Source organism: Erinaceus europaeus, chromosome 7 (genome assembly GCF_950295315.1).
Source record: "Erinaceus europaeus chromosome 7, mEriEur2.1, whole genome shotgun sequence".
NCBI lineage: Eukaryota > Metazoa > Chordata > Mammalia > Eulipotyphla > Erinaceidae > Erinaceus > Erinaceus europaeus.
Genome location: NC_080168.1, coordinates 50,294,668 through 50,316,869, shown reverse-complemented (window position 1 = coordinate 50,316,869; position 22,202 = coordinate 50,294,668). Strand labels below are relative to the sequence as shown.

The window sequence follows — 22,202 nt, the reverse complement described above, 5'->3', positions numbered from 1 at the left end:
TTGCGCTTTGCGCCGTGTGCGCTTAACCCGCTGTGCTACTACCCGGCCCCCCTTTTTTTTCATTTTTTATTTAAAGAAAGGAAAGAAGAAAAGGATACACACCACAGCACCACTCCCCCATCCATGGAGCATCCTCTGCCCATCCCTAGTGCTCCCATATTGGTGCACACATGTGGTATCTGGACTTGAACTTCACAGCCTAGTGAAACTCTTATTCCTTTGCTGAAGGGATGCTCCTTTCAATTATATGCTCAAGATGGGGGACAAATGGTAAATATGATTTTTTTTATTTGTTTGCTTTGTTTTATGTTTTGTTTTGTTTTTGCCTCCTGGTTATCACTGGGATTTTGTGCCAGCACTACAAATCCACTGCTCTTGTTGGCCATTTTTTCTACCTACAGACCTGCTTCGCCACTTCCTCACTGCAGGTGGGAAGCAGGAGGGGTTGAGGGGGAAATGGGGGGGGGGGAGGCTCAAACTCAATCTTTCCAAGGGTTCTTGCACTTAGTACTATGAGCACTTAACCAGATATGCCACCGCCTGGCCCCCAGGATTTTGGGGGGGAGAGCAGGCCAGAAGAAGAAAGGAGTGTCTTCATCTGAGGCCCATTTGACTTCCTGAAGACTCTAGAGAAGAAACATCATTTCCTAGAGTCACACTCCCTTAAGGAACTCTCCAAGGTCAAAGTGCCTCTGGCCAGCAGTTGAGTGAAAAGTCCTCATTCTCACCCAGGTGACCTCAGAAGAGAAGCTACTGTGGAACTGGAATAGGTGTGTCTTTCTGACCTTCCAGCTGTTTTTTATTGGTGCTGCAGCAACCTGAGTGAGGGCCTCCAATCCTTCCGCCCAGTTGGGGAGAGATTAAAGAAGCTGAGTTTGTCTCCTTCTTACTCATTTGGCAGTTACAACCTCGAAGCCACTCCAGCCTTAGGCTTCCCGTGTGGACACAGAGAAGGTGAGTTGGGACAGAAGGGGTCCAGCGCTCAGCACTGACCTGGGCTGCTCCAGCCATATGGCTTGGGACTAACTGAAGCAGAGCACAGGCAGGAGTATTCTTGCAAGGTGTTTTTCTTTTCTTTCTAATTTTTATTTTATTTACTAGCTAGAAACAAGATAGAAATCGAGAGGGAAGAGGGAGATAAAGAAAGATGAAGAGGTAAACACCTGCAGACTTGCTACACCACTTGTGAAGCTTCCCTGCCCCCCACAGGTGGGAACCAAGGGCTTGAACCTGGGTCCCTGAACATTGTAACATGTCTGCTCTACCAGGTGTGTCACTGCCTGACCCCCAAAAGCACTGTTCTCCAAGTGAATTCTTGAGACTTTTTTCTTTTTTTTTTTTTAACATTTTTTATATTTATTTATTTGTTGCCATTATTTTATTGTTGTAGTCGTTCTTGGATAGGACAGAGAGAAATGGAGAGAAGAGGGAAAGACAGAGAGGAAGGGAGAGAAAGATAGACACCTTCAGACCTGTTTTACTGACTGTGAAGCGACTCCCCTGCAGGTAGGGTGCCAGAGGCTCGAACTGGGATCCTTACGCCAGTCCTTGCACTTTGCACTACGTGCGCTTAACCCACTGTGCTACCGCCCAATTCCCAGGGACCTTTTTTTTTTTTTTTTTTGAGGTAACCTCCAGCAAGACAGATTTTGGAGTTAACTGTCCCAAAAGTTATTGTGTATAATTCTTGAATGAACCTATAGCAGACAGTTAATAATAACATATTGCTGCTCAAAGTAATAAAACTGCACATTTTGGCTCAGCAAGCCCTGAGCATGTACTGCTCTACGTTGAGTTGGTGTGTTCTACTTTTTTTTTTTTTTTTTTTTGCATTAGTTGCGTACTTGTTGAGCTGAACTCAAGTCAGATAAAAAGATAAGAGGACCAGACAGTGGCACATGCAGTTGAGCACACACGTTACCATGCACAGGGACTATGGGTCAAGCTCCTTAGTCCCCACTGGCATGGGAGAAGCTTCACGAGTAGTGAAGCAGGCCTGCAGGTGTCTTTCTCTCTCCCTCCCTTATCTTGATTTCTCTCTGTCTTATCAAATAAAAAAGAAAAGAAAAAAATTAGTTAAACAACATAAATTCAGAGTGAAATGTTTTCTAGGAAAATAAAAATCACAAAGGGTGTTTAAATCAACAATGAAATGGTGGTGATGGTGGTAGTGGTGTTAGTGGAGTGCTTAATAGAATACCAAAGAAAAGGTCTTCAGGGAGCCCAGGGGTGGCACACCTGGTTGAGTACACATGTTACAATACGCGAAGACTGAGGTTCAATCCCCACCCCCCATACCCACCTGCAGAAGGAAAGCTTTGCAAATGAAGCAATGCTGCAGGTGTCTCTCTTTCTCTCTCCCTCTCTATCTCTCCCCCCTCTTGCTTTCTGGCTGTCTTTATCCAATAAAGATAATAAAAAAATTTTTTAAAAAAAAGGAAAGACAGGTTCCAGATGCCATCAGGATGCTAGCCAGGCTTCCCTGGATTGAAGACCCCACCAATGTGCCCTGGAGCTCCACTTCCCCAGAGACCCACCCTACTAGGGAAAGAGAGAGGCAGACGGGGAGCATGGACTGACCAGTCAATGCCCATGTTCAGTGGGGAAGCAATTACAGAAGCCAGACCTTCTACCTTCTGCAATCCACAATGACCCTGGGTCCATGCTCCCAGAGGGATAGAGAATGGGAAATCTATCAGGGGAGAGGGTGGGATATGGAGATTGTGTGGTGGGAATTGTGTGGAATTGTACCCCTCCTACCCTATGGTTTTGTTAATTAATCCTTTCTTAAATAAAAAAAATTTAAAAAAAAAAAGGAAATAAAGAAAAGGTCTTCAGACTGAAGGAGATAGCATATGGTGATGCAAAAAGACTTTCATGCCTGAGGCTCTAAAGTCCTAGGTTCAATCCCCAGCACCACCATAACCCAGAGCTCTGGTAAAGTAGTAAATTAATCCATTTAATTTTAGTAAAATTCATGGCTTTAAATGTTTTACTTTCATTGCTTGTTATTTCTGTTCTTTTCATTATTTTTTTTCCTGGATATTTACAGGAAGTAAACAGTTTCTCATTCTTGAAATAATAAGTTGCATGGACTTGGGTTGTATTAAAAGTGACAATCATTAATTTTAGTGGGAACAGCCAGAGAGATTGCAGTTGTAGAGCACAGGGCTTGTATGTGAGAGGCTCCAGGTTCAATCCTTGATCCACCAAGAGCCAGGACTGAGTGGTGCTTAGGTTAAAAAAAAAATGGGGGCTGGGTAGTAGCACACGAGCCCCCAGCTCCCCACTTGCAAGGGGGTCACTTCACAAGCAGTGAAACAGGTCTACAGGTGTCTATCTTCTTCTCCCCCCTTTAAAAAATTATTTATTTATTCATGAGAAATATAGGAGAGAGAAAAAACCAGATATCATTCTGGTATATGTGCTGCCACGGATTGAACTCAGGACCTCATGGTTGAGAATCCAGTGCTTTATCCACTGTGTCACCTCCCAGACCACTCCCCTCCTCTCCCCCCCCTCAATTTCTCTGTCCTATCCCCCCCAAAAAAAAAATGGCCACAGAAGCAGTGGATTCGTAGTGCTGGCATTGAGCCCCAGCAATAATCCTGGAGGCCAAAATAAATAAATTAAATAAATTATATATATATAGTTTTTAAAGTAAAATTAAATAATTGGGGATAAAGCATCTGCCTGTCTCCTTCAAGCAGTGCATCCATGTCTTTGATGATCTAATATGTTGACAACATTTGTTCTGAAGCCTGATAGAACTGGAATCCCATCAGTCATGCAAATGTGGCACCTCATTTTAGCTTGTTTTTTAAGATAAGATTGATTTATTAACACAAGAAAAAGAAAGAGAACCAGAGCATCAATCTGGCATATGTGATGCTGAGGATCAATCTCAAGACTTTATGTTTGCAAATCTGGCACTCTCTGGGACTGCCACACCTCACTCTATTAAAAGAGATAGAGAGATGACTTTCATGCCTGAGGCTTCAAGGTCTTATGTTCAATCTCTCACATCACCATAAGGCAGAACTGGGCAGTGTTCTGGGAAAAAAGAAGGAGAAGAAGAAGGGAAGGAAGGAAAGAAGGAAGGAAATAAAGAGAGACTATCTAGCACCAAAAAAAAAAAGAGAGAGAGAGACAGAGACAGACTTCCCTGGGTTTCAAGAAACTTTGGTGAGATGAAAATGGATGGACAGTGGCCGGGTGGTGGCACACCTGTTTGAGTGCATGTTATAATGCACAAGGACCCGGGTTCGAGTCCCCAGTCCCCACCTGCATGGGGAAAGCTTTGTGAGTGGTGAAGCAGTTCTGCAAGTGTCTCTCTCTCTCTCCCTCTATATCACCTTCCCTCTCAATTTCTGGCTGTTTCTATCCAATAAATAAATATGGATAATAAAAGGAAGAAAGGACGAAAGGAAGGAAGGAAGGAAGGAAGGAAGGAAGGAAGGAAGAAAATGAATGAATTATCTAGAACCCACAAGGAAATATGGATCTGCCTTCCCCAGTAGAAGGGAGCTTAGCTTTGAGGGTTTGATGATTGCAATTAATGGGTCCTGGCTATTGCACCAAAGTAAAAAACTCTGGGGGTTGAATGGGGGGGTGGGGAGAGTGTTGAGAACCTGGAACATGATGGCAGAGGAGGACCTAGGTGGGAGGGGCTAGATTGTTATGTGGAAAACTGAGAAATTTTACATATGTATAAACTCTGTATTTTATTATCAACTGTAAACCATTAATCCCCTAATAAAGGGGGGGAGAAAAAGTCCAGGCATCTTAGGCCTACATCCTCTCTTTTCTGCAGGGGAACAGAAAACCATTCTTTGTGAGGTCCACCCTGAGTCACCATGTATGAGGATGAGTGCATCAAGTCCACGGAGGACTACTATCTCCTCTGTGACACCGAGGGGCCCTGGGCCACTGTTCTTGAGGCCCTGGCCGCCATTGGTATAGCGGTGACAATCTTGCTACTCTTGGCGTTTCTCTTTCTCATGCGAAGGGTTCAAGACTGCAGCCATTGGAATGTCCTCCCCACCCAGTTCCTCTTCCTCCTAGGAGTGCTGGGGCTCTTCAGCCTTGCTTTTGCCTTCATCGCCCCGTTCAGTGAGCAAACTGCCCCTGTCCGCTACTTCCTCTTTGGGGTCTTCTTTGCTCTCTGCTTCTCGTGTCTTTTGGCTCATGCCTTCAACCTGGTAAGGCTGGTCCGGGACCGAGTTTCCTACTCATGGCTCACAGTCTTGGGCATAGCCATCGGTGCCAGCCTGCTACAGATTGTCATCGCCATCGAGTATGTGACGCTCATCATGACACGAGGGCTGACCTTCATGCACATGACGCTCTGCCAGCTCAATCTTGACTTCGTTGTTCTCCTGGTCTACGTCCTCTTCCTCATGGCCCTGACCTTCTTTGTCTCCAAAGCCACCTTCTGTGGCCCATGTGACAACTGGAAAAAGCACGGCAAGCTCATCTTCGTCACGGTGCTGGTCTCTATCATCATCTGGGTAGTGTGGATCTCCATGCTCATGCGAGGCAACCCCCAGCTTGCAGCATGCTGCTCCCAGCAGCATCCCCAGTGGGACGACCCCATCATCTGCATTGGTCTGGTCAGCAATGCGTGGGTTTTCCTGCTGCTGTATGTCATCCCAGAGCTCTGCATCCTCTTTCGGGCCAGCAGGCAGGACTGCCCTCCACCAGGCATTGCCTGCACTGTGCCAACCTACCAGCGCAACCTTTGTGTGGAGAACCAGGAGCTCTCACGAGGTACCTTTGCTGGGGGAACTTGGGAAGCAGGGAGGCTCTCTTGTGGAAGAAGTAAGAGAGAAAGCAGTCAACAGGATAAACTAAGAGTGGGGAAAAGGAAGGGTTAGAATCTAGGCGATAACTTAAGTCATTCAAGCATAGAGAGGAAGGAACCTAGCATAGGCCAACTGTAAATTGATGGAGAGAGACTAAGAAATGAATAAAAAACCCTGAATAAAGTGGGTTGGCTGAGGGCTCTTACAGGGTAATGAGATGTACCCACAAGCTAGAGCAGTTATCAGGGAGAATGGAGGACGGTTCCAATTGGTGTGATGGCATAAGAACCTTTGGCAGTGGGTGTGGTAAGGAAAACAAGGACATATATCTTAGGAAGAAGAAAGACACTCATTATAAAATGAGTTAACCTGTACCCCCCCCCCCATCTGGTAGAGAGAAGGTTATGTCCAGATGTTTTGGCCATCAAATGCAGAAGTCCATTCTGGTAATAGCAGTTGTCAGTTTTAAAGCCTAAGTCTCAAATTAATTTCCCTAGACATCAAAATCAACTGATTCATAAGGCTCATTACCTCACGAGAGTCACAAAGCCCTGATAATTTCTGGATTGCAACTTTGCAAACCCATTCAGAGGGCTCACCAATAAAAACAGAGAGGAAGAGCCTTTAAACCAGAATTCTAAGAAAAGGCTCAGATGTATCATCATTAATAGAAATAAAACAACTTGCTTATGTGACACTTATGTAAAATGTTCTGGGTCAGAACTATAGCCTTAAGCCACTTGACAATACTTAAAGGGTGAAATCCATGAAAACAAGGAAGCTTGAAGCCCCAGTAACCCAGGGAGAAATGGTGGCTAATTTCAGTTAGCTGAAAAGATGTCAAAATTCATGAATTCCTTCCTAAAACATCTGGTCTAGTATTCAGAACTCACTATCACAATTTTACATCATTTTGGGGTCTTAATAGGCATCTGATTTCTCATAATATATTTCTGTATTGCCAAGATTATGGTTTGTTTTTTTTAAATATTGAATAGCACCCTTAATGCTCACCAGGTTCAAAGAATTAATAGAAGGTTTCCTTTTAAGTGTCACAGACTTTTTTGGAGCTGTAATCTATGACTAATTATGCATTCAAATTAAATCCTGCTCAGATAGAGGCAGTCATTAGTTCTTTTCACTTCAGTGTGCGAAGGATCGGAAATTGACAGCACACATCCTCCCTGTATGTTTTCACTGCTTGTTGATGGCACGTCATCAGAGTGATGAGGTCCATGGCAGAATTACAGAGTCAACTTTTCCTGAAATTACTTCTCATACTTCTCACCAAAAGACAGGAGAAGACACCTTGTATTTATTTTATTGTTATGTTTCTAAGAAACAAAGAGAGAGAAGGAGAGATGAAGAGTAGAAAAGAGAGAGAGATCATTAGAGTTTTTATAAGGAGCCAAAACACACTGGGACTTGAAGGGATCAATATTCCATAGTGCTTAAATATTAGGCAAGTGTTTTGAAAGTGATATAAGGAATGTCTTGGTTGAAGAGGCAAGATTCTTGCAAAAACACAGTGATCCTGGCTACTATTCTCTTGACTCCCATGTTGTTAGAAAATCCTGTTCTGAGCGGGAAATAGCCCATCAGTGATAGTCACGGTCCATGTAAGTCTGATAATTTGTAAAAGGGGGAAGCAATCTTGCCTTGATAGACCCTGCTTGGAATTTGCTCGCTAAATCTGGCCAGAACAATCAAAAACTTGAGCTGAGAGACTAGCAGTAGAATTGTAGTCACCTGAAGAAAGTGCAAGTATCAACAGTTGGAGGCAGGATTAAAACTCAAGGCAGAGAGTCGGGCGGTAGCACAGTGACAAAGTGCAAGGACATGTAGCACAAAGTGCAAGGACCGGCCTAAGGATCCCAGTTCAAGCCCCCAGCTCCCCACCTTCAGGGGAGTCGCTTCACAAGAGGTGAAGCAAGTCTGCAGGTTTCTCTCCCATTCTCTGTCTTCCCCTCCTCTCTCTATTTCTCTCTGTCCTATTCAACAACAATGAAAACAAGAATAACTAGAATAATATAACAACAAGGGCAACAAAAGGGAATAAATAATAAATAAATATTTTTTAAAAAACTTAAGACAAAGAACAGGATTGCACCCCATTTGGAAAACGTGGTAGACAGATTTCCAAAAGACCAGAGCTAGGCAAGTCCAATAGCAACTGTTTGAGTGCTGCTGTAGGTCATGAGCAGAGAATGGGAAAGAAGATTACCTTGTTTTTGTTTTCCTTTGCTCAAGAAGCAATCACAGTGCTGTGCAAGTATGCAGTCAGTAAGAACAATCAGGCCAGTATCCCCAGGATTGGCCAGGCTCTAGCAAGAATATCCATCCCACTTCTGGGATCCACTAATGAGCAGTGTGGGGAAGATGAAGAGGCTTGGGGGAACCACAAAGATAATTAAAAGCCTATAACACCAGACCTATGTGGCAAGGTTAAAACAATGAACCTGAGACTGTAGTTCTTAAACTTTATGTGCCTTTCTCGTAAACCATTCATTCAAGTCCCCCCTCAATTCTGCACTAAAATACAAACGTTCTGCTCGAGTCCATGTAGCCAGTATATGTCGTGTGAGACTCTTTTGATTAATGCTATTTTCAGCTAGGGCTCCAGTCACCTAATGATTTATTACCGGGTTGGAGGAACAGAACTAGTCAGCTGAAAGAAGAGTAAGACTAGAGTGGATTAGCAGGGAATTTCACAAGGATGAAGACCCCTCTCCAAGAGGCTGTTGTCCTGAAGTTGTCTGTCTCCCTTTAAAGGCAATAGGTAGATGACCTCCAACAAAAACTATAAAGGATTTAAATTAAGTATGAAAATAAAAGTTGATAAACACTGTCCCAAATCAGTAATGAGAATTAAGGACCCCATTTCCCCTGAATGTTTACAAAAGATGATTAGGCTTTATCTCTTTGAAGTAGCTTATGGACTTACTTCCAAAATATAAAAACATCTGGATGGGGGGTGAAAAATGCCAACAGCTACTACAGGACACAGAACAACTGGGTACAAAGCTTCTGAGTCTTGCTATAAAAGTGCTCCTAAAAACCAGTTGCCCTGGTAGCTGAGAATTTTTTTAATGTTATTATTTGCTGCGACTATAAATATGGTAGAAGAGCAACCAAGAATCGTCTTTCATGAAGGGAAAGCTCCCTTTGTAGGTACAAAGTAAAGATGCTAAATGTTTTAGGTCAATGAGACTACTGTCCTGTCGGGTCTGTGGAAGTACACCACATCATATTCAAGATGGGAAATGTGAAAGAGCCATAAGCATTTTCCATCCATGTTTGAATGTGGACAAGCTGTGTGGGATTCTTTGCAAAGGTATTAAGACAAAAATAATGAGTCTGGAGTGTGAAAATGAGTCAATGACTATAAAATGATGCAGAGAGAAATATGTTCCAGTATACCTAAGCCAATCAGGTTGCTTTCCTTACAGTAACTTCTAGCTCTTGCTGAATGCAGAATGCCTTTTGGACTGTTCACAGCACCCCCCCCCCCTTTTCAAGGTGCCCAGGAGAAACTCAATCTGAGTCATCCCTGGTGTGATCATTTTTGTTTGCTCCTTTATGGGAACAGACCACTAAATTGCTCCATTTTGACCTGTAAGAGTGACAGGTCCTGGCTTGGGGCTGGAACTTGGCACCAGAGCACATGTTTTCTTTTTGTGTGTGTGTGTGTGTGTGTGTGTGTGTGTGTGTGTGTGTGTGTGTGTGTGTGTGTGTGTGTGTGTGTTCAATCCCCAGAAGACATCTCTCCCAAATAAAAAGAGTTTGAGATCACAGAGAGACAACTGGCATAAAGTAGGGGAGAGGACAAATAACCTGAGCAGGACTTAGCTGGTCTGAGGGCAAAGACAAGAATAACACCATTCATAGAGACCTAGGGAGCACACGTAACTGAGCAACACTGTGAGGAGCAGTGAAACGGGGGCAGAGACTGCCCATGCCCAGAAGTTCAGCTTTCTTCCTGCCAACCTTGAGACCAAACTAACTCTTCAGCCGCTGGGAGTTCAGGCTCCTTGTCCTGAAGCATGGATTGGGATACCCTGCCTCCTTCACATACAAATGCATGGTCCTGCTTATTCAGCTCAGATTTCACAGCATGCACTGGGTGTGGGGTTCCTACAGAAGCATGCAGTTTTGGGCAGGCAAGACAGTTCACCTGGAAATGCACCTGCTTTGCCAGGTGTATGACCCAGGTGCGAGCCCGACTCCCATAGCACTGGAGGAAATTTCAGTGCTATGCTGTCTTTCCTTCTGTCTCTCTTTTTCTATCTTTTCAGTGAAGAAAACAAAACATGCAGTTTTAGGTGAATTTATAAAGAGAAACTAGATCTGGAGAATTAGGCTTCACTCATGTGTGGCCCCTGCTTCATAAGAATACTGAGGGAATGCTGGTTACTGAAGGGCTGGGTATGAAGGAGTCTTGTCACATAACAGACCAAGCTAAATCATGGATTGAACTCATTCAGCCACGAAGGATGTTAATTAAGGGTATTTGTTTCATTATTCACACAATCCAATAATTCTTTATAAAAAAATGTCCATACTAGAAAGATATCATAGCATCTATTACAGCATACCACCAACACCAATTAACACACACAGGATAGCACTGTAGTGTCTCTATACCCAGCCGTGTTACAGTGGGTGGAGACACACACACACACACACACACACACACACACACACAGCCACTGACTTAATCTTTAAGGCAATATTATGAAATACTTTTATATTATGGTAATCATGATGCCCCTTATGTCTCATTAGGAGACAAAGGTCACATAGGCCACAGAGCCAGTCCCCAGGTGATACAACTAACAGTGAGAGAGCCAGCCAGTGTGCTCCAGCTTCTACACACTCAAGACAATAGCCACTGAGTGTGACACCAGTAACACAGCTGTGTTCTTGGCCATCCAGCCACAGGCCTGCATCAGGCAAGGGCCTGCCTTCACAGAGCTCACAGTCTTACCGATAGAATAGACACCCTGCCAACAACCACATGTGTGCCTATTCAGGGACAGTACAAAATTTGGCTCTAGGGATAACCTTTATTGTGTTCATTTTTTTAAAGTTATCTTTATTTATTTATTGGATAGAGACAGCCAGAAATCAAGAGGGGAGGGGATGACAGAGAGGGAGAGAGACACCTACAAACACTGCTTCACCACTCGCAAAGCTTCCTTACAGGTGGGGACCAGGGGCTTGAACCTGGGTCCTTATGCCTTGTAACATGTGTGCTCAACCAGGTACACCACCACCTGGCCACCTTTATGTTTTCTTAATTGGATCAAAAACCTATAGAGTTCCCAGCCCAAAGGGACTCTAGAAATGACTTGGGTGAGACCTTTTATTTTACAGTAAAAGATACACAGCAAGAGACACAGAGTTAGCAAAGCCCCTGATCCAGAGCTAGCACTCCACCTCTAAAAAGTGAGGGTAATTATGAAGCTCAGAGGCAGAGTGCATGCTCTGCATGTCCGAGGCCCTGGGTTCGATACCCAGGCACCACAGAAGAGGAAATGATGCTGAGTTGTTAGTTATCACACACAAATGTGTTTCCCATGAGCACACAGATGCTAGCCACACAATCTCTCTTACAAACTTTAAAAACACAGATCATTTTCTTTTAAAATGACAATTTTTAAAAATTTTATGTTTATGGGAGGTGGGTGATAGCACAGCGGGTTAAGTACATGTGGTGCAAAGTGCAAGAATGGCGTAAGGATCCCAGTTCCAGCCTCCAGCTCCCCACCTACAGAGGAGTTTTTTCACAAGTGGTGAAGCAGGTTTGCAGGTGTCTACCTTTCTCTCCCCCTCTCTGTCTTCCCCTCCTCTCTCCATTTCTCTCTGTCCTATCCAACAATGCCAAAAACAAAAATAACTACAATAAAACAACAAGGGCAACAAAAGGGCATCAATAAATTAATAAATAATTTATGTTTATGAGACAGGAACCAGAGCACAGATCAGCTCTGGTATGTGAGGTGTTGAGAAGCGAACCTGAGACCTCAGGCATGCAATTCCTGCTTTCTACCACTCTATCCCTCCAGCCTTGTAGATTTAAAAAAGAAATTTGGGGAGGGAGGAAGAGCCTTAACTGAGAATTCCTTTTTAATAAGTCAGGAGCCTCTTTTCAAGTCACTGGGTTCTCAGAGTCCTACTAACCCAGCCCTTCCTCCTTTGGCTTTCAGCCCGAGACAGTGATGGTGCTGAGGAGGATGTAGCATTAACTTCCCATGGTGCCCCCATTCAGCTGCAGGTAAATGTCCTCTACTTTCCTCAGGGAGGAGCTAGCAATTAACAATTCTCTAGCAGAGAAGACAGGCAGGGTCATAGGGAATGTAACAGGTATGTTGAGCAGGAGCCACCCACAGGAAACCAAGCAGGGCCAGGTTTAAAGGCAAGCCTCCCTCTGGCCTCTACCCTGCCTCTCCCAGCCATGACCATCAGCAATGAATCCTGCTGCAGGCAGCTGTTCTTAGAAAGGAAAGGCAAGTTGAAAGGGTTATAAGAGCAGGAACAAAGCCCTGCTGCTTCCGTTTGCCTTGGGGAAAGCAGGAGTTGTAGACAGATTTGCATGACAGTATTTTTAGTATCAGTGGTCTGACTCTCACCACTATCATCCCCACCAGACCCATTGGTTGACTTTCTGAGTCACTGTCCAGCTCCAGTAGCCTAGGTTGCTCGCTCCTGCCCCTCCTCCCAAGAATTGGACTGGATCTGCCCATCATCAGTCTGGACATCCAGAAATAGTACTGATTTTAATCCTCTCAGTCAAAAACAGAGGGAGCACTACTGATAAGAAATGGAGGTCACATGTATGTGATGGCAGGGACACACACCGATCCTGACAGTCAAGAATGCCACAGTGACACCAATGTGTCCTGGAACACCCCCCCCACACACACCTCTCCAGAGCCCTACCCCAGTAGGGAAAGATAGAAACAGGCTGGGAGTATGGATTGGCCTGCCGACACCCATGTCCAGTGGAAAAGCAATTACAGAAGCCAGACCTTCCAGCTTCTGCAGCATAATGATCCTGGGTCCATATTCCCAGAAGGATAAAGAATAGGGAAGCTTCCAATGGAGGGAAGGAATATAGAACCCAGGTGGTGGAAACTGTATGGAATTGTACCCCTCTTATCCTACAATCCTGTCAATCATTATTACATCAATAAAGGAAATTAAATAAATAAATAAATAAATAAACCTTTAAAAAAAAGAATGTCACAGTGGGACAGAAGTCTTGTATCAAGGGGTAAGAAGTAACTGTCACTTGGGGCAAGTCATGCTCAGATGGTTTGCTCAACACACTACCCTGGGCAGCTCCAGCTAAGCCAACACCAATCCCTCTGGTGTTATCTGCCTTCTCCTGCAGTGATACTGGAGCAGGACACAGCTATACCACTTGCTGCCATTAACCCTCTAGAAGGCACTTACACAGTGAGAAAAAAAAAATCTAGATTGGTCTGTGAAAGAATGTCTGGATTACTTTCCATTCCCAGTGATTAGCCACTGAAGAATCTTGCAACAAAAAAATCCTTCCTGGTGACTGAAAGGGAATGGTAGAGAGTTCTGATATGGGAAATACATTTTTTTCTTTTTTTAAAAAAAGAAAGGATTATATGGTGGTGAGAGGATAATATTTTCAAATAGAGTTTGGCAGATTATTAACCCTTATATTGGCTCACACAGTTGATGATGGCCTCTTCCTTTCCAGAATGTTGATCCAACACAAGAGTATATCATCCCACGGGCCAAACTAAGCTCCCAGCAAGACGCAGGATTGTAAAGTCCACAAGGGATCGTGAAATCCCAGAAGACCAGCCCAGTGCAGCCCCCATGGGTCACTGGGGTGGCTACCGAATCACGGTACCAACAGAGTTTCTGTCTCCCTGTCCTTCCATTCTATCTGGACCTTTCATCAGAAGACTTCCCTGTTAAGCATAATTACAACCTTGCTGGCTATCCTACTTAACTGTGTCTCTTCCTTCATTTATCCACTTGTTGGGTTATTGGAAAAGTCATGATGCATTTTTGCATAGAAAAATACGTCATGAAGGGGCCAGGTGGTGGTGCACCAGGTTAAGCACACAAAGTACGAAGCACAAGGACTGGTACAAGGATCTAGGTTAGAGCCCCCAGCTCCCCACCTGCAGGGGGGTTGCCTCACAAGTGATGAAGCAGGTCTACAGGTGTCTTTCTCTTTCAATTTCTCTCTGTCCTATCCAAAAAAATAAAATAAAAAATAAATACGTCATGATTTTTCCAAGAGCCCAGGTCTGAAGAAGGTCCTGCCAGTGTGGGAAGGTCTAGAGGTCAGTAGCAATTTGCTATTGGGTCATGTCTTTGGTCATTTTTTATAAGGGGTCCCTAACTATAATTGGCTCACAATTTGTGGCAAAAATCAGTGCAGAATCCCCAAGGTCCTTGCAACTGGGTGACTTTAATAACATGGACAGTTCAGCGACCTACAAGCAGGCAGGTTTTCTCCCATGGTATCACCACCTGTGGCGGCAAGATGGTGGCAGACATGGCTGAGGTCAACGACCTGCTTTGATGAACCAACACCAGTGAAGAAGGGCCACCCTTCTTTAGGATGCTCATAAAGAATTTTGGGGGAGTCGGGCAGTAGCGCAGCAGTTAAGTGCACATGGCGCAAAGTGCAAGGACCAGAGTAAGGATCTCGGTTCAAGCCCCTGGCTCCCCACGTGCAGGGGAGTCGCTTCACAGGCGGTGAAGCAGGTCTGCAGGTGTCTCTCTTTTCTCTCCCCCTCTCTGTCTTCCCCTCCTCTCTCCATTTCTCTCTGTCCTATCCAACAACTACAACATCAATAAAACTACAACAATAAACAATGAGGGCAACAAAGGGAACAAATAAATAAATATTTCTTAAAAAAAAGAATTTTGGACGATGCACATAAAAGGCAGAGTCTGCCTATCTTGATGTTTCTAATGAGCCTCTGCCTTTGCACTAATTACTTTGCCTTCATTCCCAAAGCAGCTCTCCAGCCTTCCCCATGGGTTCATCCATCCTGTATGTGACGTGACATATCAGAGAACCAGAGTCAGAGGTGTGGCACCAGAAATGTCCCAAGGCTCTAGTTCAGCCCTCTCACCTTGAAGATAGAAGACAGAACGTAGAAGAAAAAGAGTGACTTACCAGAGCCACACACTTGTCAGTGGTGCAGCAGGTCTCCCAACTTTCTAGGCTACTCCTCTTTCCTTGCTACACAGCCTCTCTTCTTTAAGAGAGCTGTGCAGCCCCCCTGTGAACCAAATAAGATGTTTCAGGCCAGGGAGTTCCTATAACCTGCTGTATGTAAAACATTTTCAAAAGTCACTAGAGCTCTAAGCAAGAAGAATGCCCTTTTGGTGAGCAATGCATAGCATGGGTTGCTCAATACCAACAAATAATTCCTGAGCACCAGCAAGGAACCGGAAATGGTTCTTGAACTCAGCCCTGGGTGGGATATAGGCAATGATACTTTGGTGGAACTTGTGCTGTCTGTAGAGGAGATAACACATGCAGAAAAACTCAGGAACAAAGTTCATTTTACAGACAAAAAAGAGGGGGCTTGTCCAGAATAATATGGCAGACCAGCGGCTGAAACAACCAGAATTCAGGTCCACAGCAACTCACCCTCTACACACTTCCCAACATTTTCATCTGGTGTTATTGTTATTATTATTATTATTATTATATAAAGACAGAAATTGAGAGGGGAAGGAAAGGTAGAAAAGGAAAGAGCTAGAGATACACCTGTAGCCCTACTTCACCACTCATGAAACTTTCCCCCTGCAGGTGGGGACCAAGGACTTGAACCCAGGCCCTTGTGCACTGTAATGTGTGTGCTTAACCGGGTGCACCACCACCTGGCCCCATTTTCATCTGTTTTTATGCAAACTCAGGCTCAATGTTCCCTTCAAAAATCTGTGCCACTGGTAATACTGTCAACACAAACCAGTACCCTGATTAGTAACCAAAGTGTTTGATCCTTACTGGTAGTGAATAAATGGTACCAGTGGATAAAATGTTTAAACATTATTAAGTCTCTAACTTATGGGTTAGCTGACACTAGTTAACAAAACACATAAAGAACTTTATTTGTGGATGGGGACATAGCTCAGTGTTAGAGTGCCTACTTTGTAGACTTGAGGCCCAGGATTACACACACACACATGCACACGCATGCACACACATAATTTGAGAAGAAGCAACATGCCATGCAACCTTCTACCTGCTCTGGTAGAAAACCACCATCACTGACCCTTCCAAATGGTTGACAGTGGCACCTCCAACATGACTTTGCACATCTGATTGTAGAATCAGTTGACAAACTTCAATAAACCCATTGAAGTCATATACCACAGCTAATATCATTTCCCAAAATGTTACAGCTTCCTACAATTAGCAAGGGTAAAATAGGATCTTTAGTGCTTATGACTCTCTTCTGATTTTATATATCTGAAGGAAAAGGTATCAATGAAAAAAAAATGTCATCATAGAATACCTTCCTGGTGTAGTGGCTGCTCTGTTGATTACAGTATGGTTCAAATATGAATAGAATTGGTAGAATCCATATATCCTCATCTTGATGGATTTTGTTCATTTTTGCTTTTGTTATTACCAAAGCACTGCTCAGCTCTGGCTTTTGCTGGTGTGGAGGATTGAACCTGAGACTTTGAGACCTCAGGGATTAGAGTCTTTTTGCATAACCACTATGCTAGCTCCCCCACCCAATATTTTTTTCTGAGTCAAAGAGTAACATAGATTTCCCTCAAAAAAAAAATTTCCCTACACATTAAATTTTATATTCTCCTTATAAAATTAAAGAATCTCCTTTTTATCATGTCTTATCTAAGTCTGTGGTCAAATCAGGCTAAAATTTTCCACAGTCTCTCTATCTGTTACTTCTTCTTTCTTCTTGAAATAAATTCCCTCTTTTCCTAAACTTACATCTAATGATACTTCCCTCTGATCCATTTCATGCCATCTTATCATTCCTGAAGAAAAAAAATTTAAAAAGAAAATTTGCATATGAGCATAAGTCATGAAGATCTTGAGAGGACTCATTTGACATCTCAATGAAGAAAGAATTCTTCCTGGAGTGGTTAAAACTACCTTAATGGCTCAGGCCATTTTTTAAGCTGTTAAAGTTTTAAGTTCCTGAGAGATCCTGTTTTCTATCTCTCAATGATTAGTTAGGACTAAGCCAGCAACTTAATGTACAGTTAGAACTTCTTTACCCAGAGATTTCTAAGTGTTACTCGGAGGCAAAATGATGTTTTCATTCCTTAAATTATTATCAGAACGCCTTTTCTGGAATTGCCTTCAACAATGTCTCAAAGAAACCAGCAGGGATGGACTATTATGATAGTAAAATGTCAGATCAGAGAGGAAGTGAATTCAGTGATTAATTTCTTCACTTATCTTATCTATCACTACAAGAACTACCAAGTACACTCTGGTAATGCCATACGCTATCTTTCTAGGTTTTTGTTTGTTTTGTTTTTTGAACAGAAGTTGAGAGATGAGGGGATGAGGGGAAACATCTGCAGCACTGTTTCACCACCTGTGAAGCTTCCCCCTTTCAGGCGCACTCAACCAGGTGCACCACTGTCTACCCTCCCTACTTTTTGTCATCACAGGGTTTCAATGCTCTGGGCAAACTTTTCAGACACCATAGTTCCCAAGCTTCCCCCAGGCAACACAGTTCCCAAGCTTCTCCCTGTGTCATGGGGGCTGGGCTTAAGCACACAGCAGAGTAGGCACACTCCTGCTATCTTGCCAGCCCCTCTCTGGATTTTTCTAAAGCTAGTGGAACTGAATTATGCTTAGTGTATGGTTAAATCAAGCCTAGTTGCCCTTTTAAGGCTGATGCAGTGTTGTAACGAGGCTAACACAGGGTGGGGGTAGATAGCATAATGGTTATGCAAAGAGACTATCATGCCTGAGGCTCTGAAGTCCCAGGTTCAATCCCCCACGCCATCATAAGCCAGAGCTGGGCAGTGCTCTGGTGTTTCTCTCTCTCTGCATTTCTCTCAAAATTAAATAAATAAAATTTTTTTAAAAAGAGGCTAACACAGAAAAGTAAATTAAATCTCCATAAAACCCAGGGAAGAGATTGCAAAGCTCTTCTTTAGATCCTTTCTGGAGTCACAGCAAAAAAGAAGAAAAAAAATCAAGCCTAGTTTGGGAAGAAATCCAGAAGATTTAATTGGCTTTTGTATGTTCTTGGAGGACCACTCATAAGTAAAAGTTTGGAGCAAACAGTGGTACACCCAGTCAAATGCACATATTACGATGTGCAAGGATCCAAGTTCACGTCCCCACCTGCAGAGGGGAAGTGTCACAAGTGAAAGGGATCTGCAGATGTCTTTCTTTCTCCCTATCTCTCCTTCCCTTCTCAATTTCTCTCTATCGTATCGTTAAGGGAAGCCTGGAGGATTAGGAGACTTGGAACCCCAGTTAGCAAGGATTGTTTGATACTATGACCATTTTGTTTTGGTTTTGTCACCTGTTTCCTATGAGTGGGGAAGTTTTAAGATAGCACCAAGGAAGTAGAGCACAACAGGAAGCATTATTCATCATGGGAGGAGCTTTAGAAAGGTAACCACAGGGGAGTCGGACGGTAGCGCAGCGGGTTAAGTGCACGTGGTGCAAAGTGCAAATACCGGCATAAGGATCCCGGTTCAAGACCCCGGCTCCCCACCTGCAGGGGAGTCGCTTCACAGACGGTGAAGCAGGTCTGCAGGTCTCTCTCTTTCTCTCCCCTCTCTGTCTTCCCCTCCTCTTTCCATTTCTCTCTGTCCTATCCAGCAAGGATGACATCAATAACAATAATAACTACAACAATAAAAAAACAAGGTCAACAAAAAGGGAATAAATAAATATTAAAAAAAAAGAAAAGAAAGGTAACCACAGTGGTCTGGAAGGTAGCGTGGTGACAAAACTTTGGACTCTCAAGCATGAGGTCCCAAATTCAATCCCCAGCAGCACATGTGTCAGAGTGATGTCTGGTTCTTTCTCTCTCCTCCTATCTTTCTCATAAATAAAAATAAAATCTTTAAAAAGAAAGGTAACTACAGCTGGAAAACAGAAATCCAACGATATAAATAAATAAATAAATAAATAAATAAATAAATAAATAAAGTAGGTAATCTCCAGGAACCACTGAAAGGTTGGGGATATAATAGAAAAGGCGGGCATGGAGACGGCATTTCTCTCCCTGGCCCTTGAGTGACTATTGCAGAAGCTACATTGCAACTTGATTCTGTTTCTGTACATTTTCTACCTCACTTCTTTGAAATAAAAGTTTACACTTTGCCACCTGACTACAGAATCATTAGTGATTCTTCCGAAGCAACATTCATGAGTGAATCCAGTATCTCCCAGTAGGGAGATGGCTCTGGAACAGCCCCCCCTCTCCTCCAACACACACACTCAGACCCATGATCAGTCCTCCTGTTGAGGGAACATTCCGGATAAGGAGGTCCTGAGGACTATCTTTCTAAGATTGCACACATGGAATAGGGATATACGCTTATACATAGAGATGTTCTCACTGAATCTGCACATAAAGTGAGGAGATTCACTGGGTGAAGGGTTCTTTTTTTTTTTTCTCTATATCAAGGGGAAGGAGTTTACTCCATTAGACCAATGAAAAGTGAGCTCTGAGGTGACTTAAGCAGGGGCTATAACAGAGGGGTCTTTGGGGCCTAGGTCACTTGACTTTGGGATCTCGGGTCCATAGACCCTCTGGGTATAATTTTCCTGAACCCTTTTCTTTTTTTTCTAAACTTTTACCTTGCACATTTAAATAAAGAATTCAGGGGGTTGGGTGTTAGTGCAGCAGGTTAAGTGCACATGGTGTAAAAGCACAAGGACCGACCTAAGGATCCCGGTTCAAGACCCCAGCTCCCCACCTTCAGGGGGGTCGCTTCACGAGTGGTGAAGCAGGTCTGCAGGTGTCTTTCTCTCCCCCTCTCTGTCTTCCCCTCCTCTCTCAATATCTCTCTGTCCTATCCAACAACAACGACATCAATAACAACAACAATAATAACCAGAACAACGATTTAAAAAAATTTAAAAACTAACCAGGGCAACAAAAGGGGGAAAAATATCCTCCAGGAGCAGTGGATTCGAGCCCCAACAATAACCCTGGAGCCAAAAAAAAAAAAAAAAGAATTCAGAAATCGGTGGTCCAGGAGGTGGACCAATACAATAAAGACAATACAATAAAGTATTGGACTCTCAAGCATGAGGTCCTGAGTTCAATCCCTGACAGCACATGTACCAGAGTGCTATGTGCACTTTATCCCAGTGCACCAGCCCTTGCCCTCCCCCCTCCCGAATGTATTTCCCAGTTCACCAAAGATGTCTGGTTCTTTCTCTCCTTTTATTAATAAATAAAAATTTTAAAAAATTCAGAAATCATACACCTGAACTCATGTCTTTTAGGAATTCTTTTTCATCTGAACTATGATGAACCTGAAGGGAGACCCCACTTCCACACAGGGATACTATGCCCCCCCCCAAACACTCCTACAATACTATCAAGTAAAAGGAATAGAATGGCCAGTGAGAATGGTGGATTCATCATGCAGTCATCAAGTCCCAGCAATTTAAGAAATATTTTGATATTTCTACTCATTCACACATAAATTTTACAGATATGTTCTTTAATTTGGGGGTCAGATAATCTGTCATTTCAACAGGACTTGCATGAGGTAGCTGTGTCAATGTAGGGCTCAAGAAAAACTAAGCTGGTGAAAAAAAATTAGTTCCATTTATTATTGTCTACTAGCCACATGGTAATGAAGTATAATGTGGTTGAGCAGATATAGATGAAGTCAAGCAAAATATGTAAAACATATTTTAAAACTATAGCAAGTATAAACAAAATTTACATATATTAAACTTATGTAGTTTTTTTTTTTTTTAACTCACTTGCTGCTGTTTATGTGATATAAATACACCAGGGAGGACACAGTGCTCTTAACATTCCTTTTAAATGTGAAATTTACCACTTAATTATTCTGTTCGGTAAGAGTTTAAGGATTAGCACATCTCCCTAAAACAAAGCCATCTGCATATACTTTGAGGGCTTGGCTTTTTAAAACACAGGCTACTAAGAGAACTTTTGCTGTTGTTGTTGTTAGCTCCCAACTGGACTCTGTTTGCATGTAGAAGATACTGTGCAGACTCCATCTGCAATTCATTTTTGATTCCTTAGTGTCTTAATTCAGAGGCATTATTTCCAGGGCAATTCATCTCTTGAGGAAAAGAAACAAGCTTTTCAGTTTTTGTTTTGAATATAGAGCTGATTCAGTTTAAAAGGGTCTCTGAAGGGTGTGTGGGGGGTAGATAACATAATGGTTATGCAAAAACTCTCATGCCTGAGGTTTTGAAGTCCCAGGTTCAATCCCCTGCACCACCCTAAACCAAAGATGATCAGTGATCTGGATAAAAAAGAATGAAAGAAAAAGAAAGGAAGGAAGAAAGAAAGAAAGAAAGAAAGAAAGAAAGAAAGAAAGAAAGAGAGGGAGAGAGACAGAAAGAGAAAAAAGAAAGGTTTCTGTAGCTCTGTTGTTATTATTGGTGGGGGAGAGGGGGAATGCTACCAAAACAATGAAAAATAAGCAAAAAAGAAGCAAGGAGATACCTAGAGTAGGATAAGACTTTGGAACATAAGGATTTTTGGAATGACTGTTGCTTTAGGTTAATGGTGATTTAAGTAGCACTTTACATTGGACTCATTCTCCACTATTTTACTTCAGTTCTCTTGCTAAAAGGGCTAAGGCATCCTACCAGCAGTGCACTGAGACCACTACCACCCTGCTGGTTTCTAAACCATCAACTGAATTGCGTCTGTAGAATAAAATTAGAACCTACTCCCTGAGAATCCTTACTGAGGGATAGGGATGTCATTTGGGGTCCGGGGCTAACTATGGAGTTGTTGCCAGGCCCTGCTCTTGAGAACACACCTTCTCTAAACCCCAGAGCAATTGGCAGTCGTGGCTATTTGCAAAATAAGCATAGATCAGCTCTTTCTACAAAATGGGTCAGCTTTGGTCATTATAACTACCTTCTCCCCAAATGTTTCCAAACTTTCCCACCTTCCAGGGACACAGTAGGATTGTACTTTCAAGACTGGGTGGGACCACAAGACATTCTGGCTGATTAGCTGGAGCAGAGATTATGTTAGTTTTGGAACCAGGCAGCTGAGTGCACACATTACCATGTACAAAGCTCCTGCTCCCCAGGGAGAAAGCTTCATGATTGGAGAAGCAAGTCTGCAGGTCTCTCTCTCTCCCTCTCCCTCTCCCTCTCCCTCTCCCTCTCCCTCTCCCTCTCCCTTATCTTTATTGAATAGA

At 43.2% G+C, this 22,202-nt stretch overlaps 1 protein-coding gene and 1 pseudogene across 2 annotated transcripts; both read left to right on the top strand.

The window, feature by feature from the left end:
- The first annotated feature begins 798 nt into the window (after positions 1 to 798).
- On the top strand, positions 799 to 13,795 carry GPRC5D (G protein-coupled receptor class C group 5 member D). Of its 2 annotated transcripts, XM_007515776.2 has the most exons (4): positions 799 to 954; positions 4,814 to 5,769; positions 12,014 to 12,081; positions 13,543 to 13,795. In XM_007515776.2, exons 2-4 carry the CDS (start codon positions 4,857 to 4,859, stop codon positions 13,612 to 13,614), a joined length of 1,053 nt encoding a protein of 350 aa, XP_007515838.2. In that variant the 5' UTR covers positions 799 to 954; positions 4,814 to 4,856; the 3' UTR covers positions 13,615 to 13,795. The 2 variants fall into 2 exon arrangements, with proteins under 2 accessions (XP_007515838.2, XP_060050381.1); XM_060194398.1 differs by lacking the exon at positions 12,014 to 12,081.
- A 4,061-nt stretch (positions 13,796 to 17,856) lies between these two features.
- On the top strand, positions 17,857 to 17,990 carry LOC132539704 (small nucleolar RNA SNORA26; annotated as a pseudogene).
- The last annotated feature ends 4,212 nt before the right edge of the window (positions 17,991 to 22,202 follow it).

Bases quoted from the DNA above. Each gene is read 5' to 3' on its own strand.
- GPRC5D (XM_007515776.2), top strand. From the start codon at position 4,857: ATGTATGAGGATGAGTGCATCAAGTCCACGGAGGACTACTATCTCCTC. The intron at 5,770-12,013 runs GTACCTTTGCTG...TTTGGCTTTCAG, and splicing joins GAACCAGGAGCTCTCACGAG to CCCGAGACAGTGATGGTGCT. The intron at 12,082-13,542 runs GTAAATGTCCTC...CTTCCTTTCCAG, and splicing joins GTGCCCCCATTCAGCTGCAG to AATGTTGATCCAACACAAGA.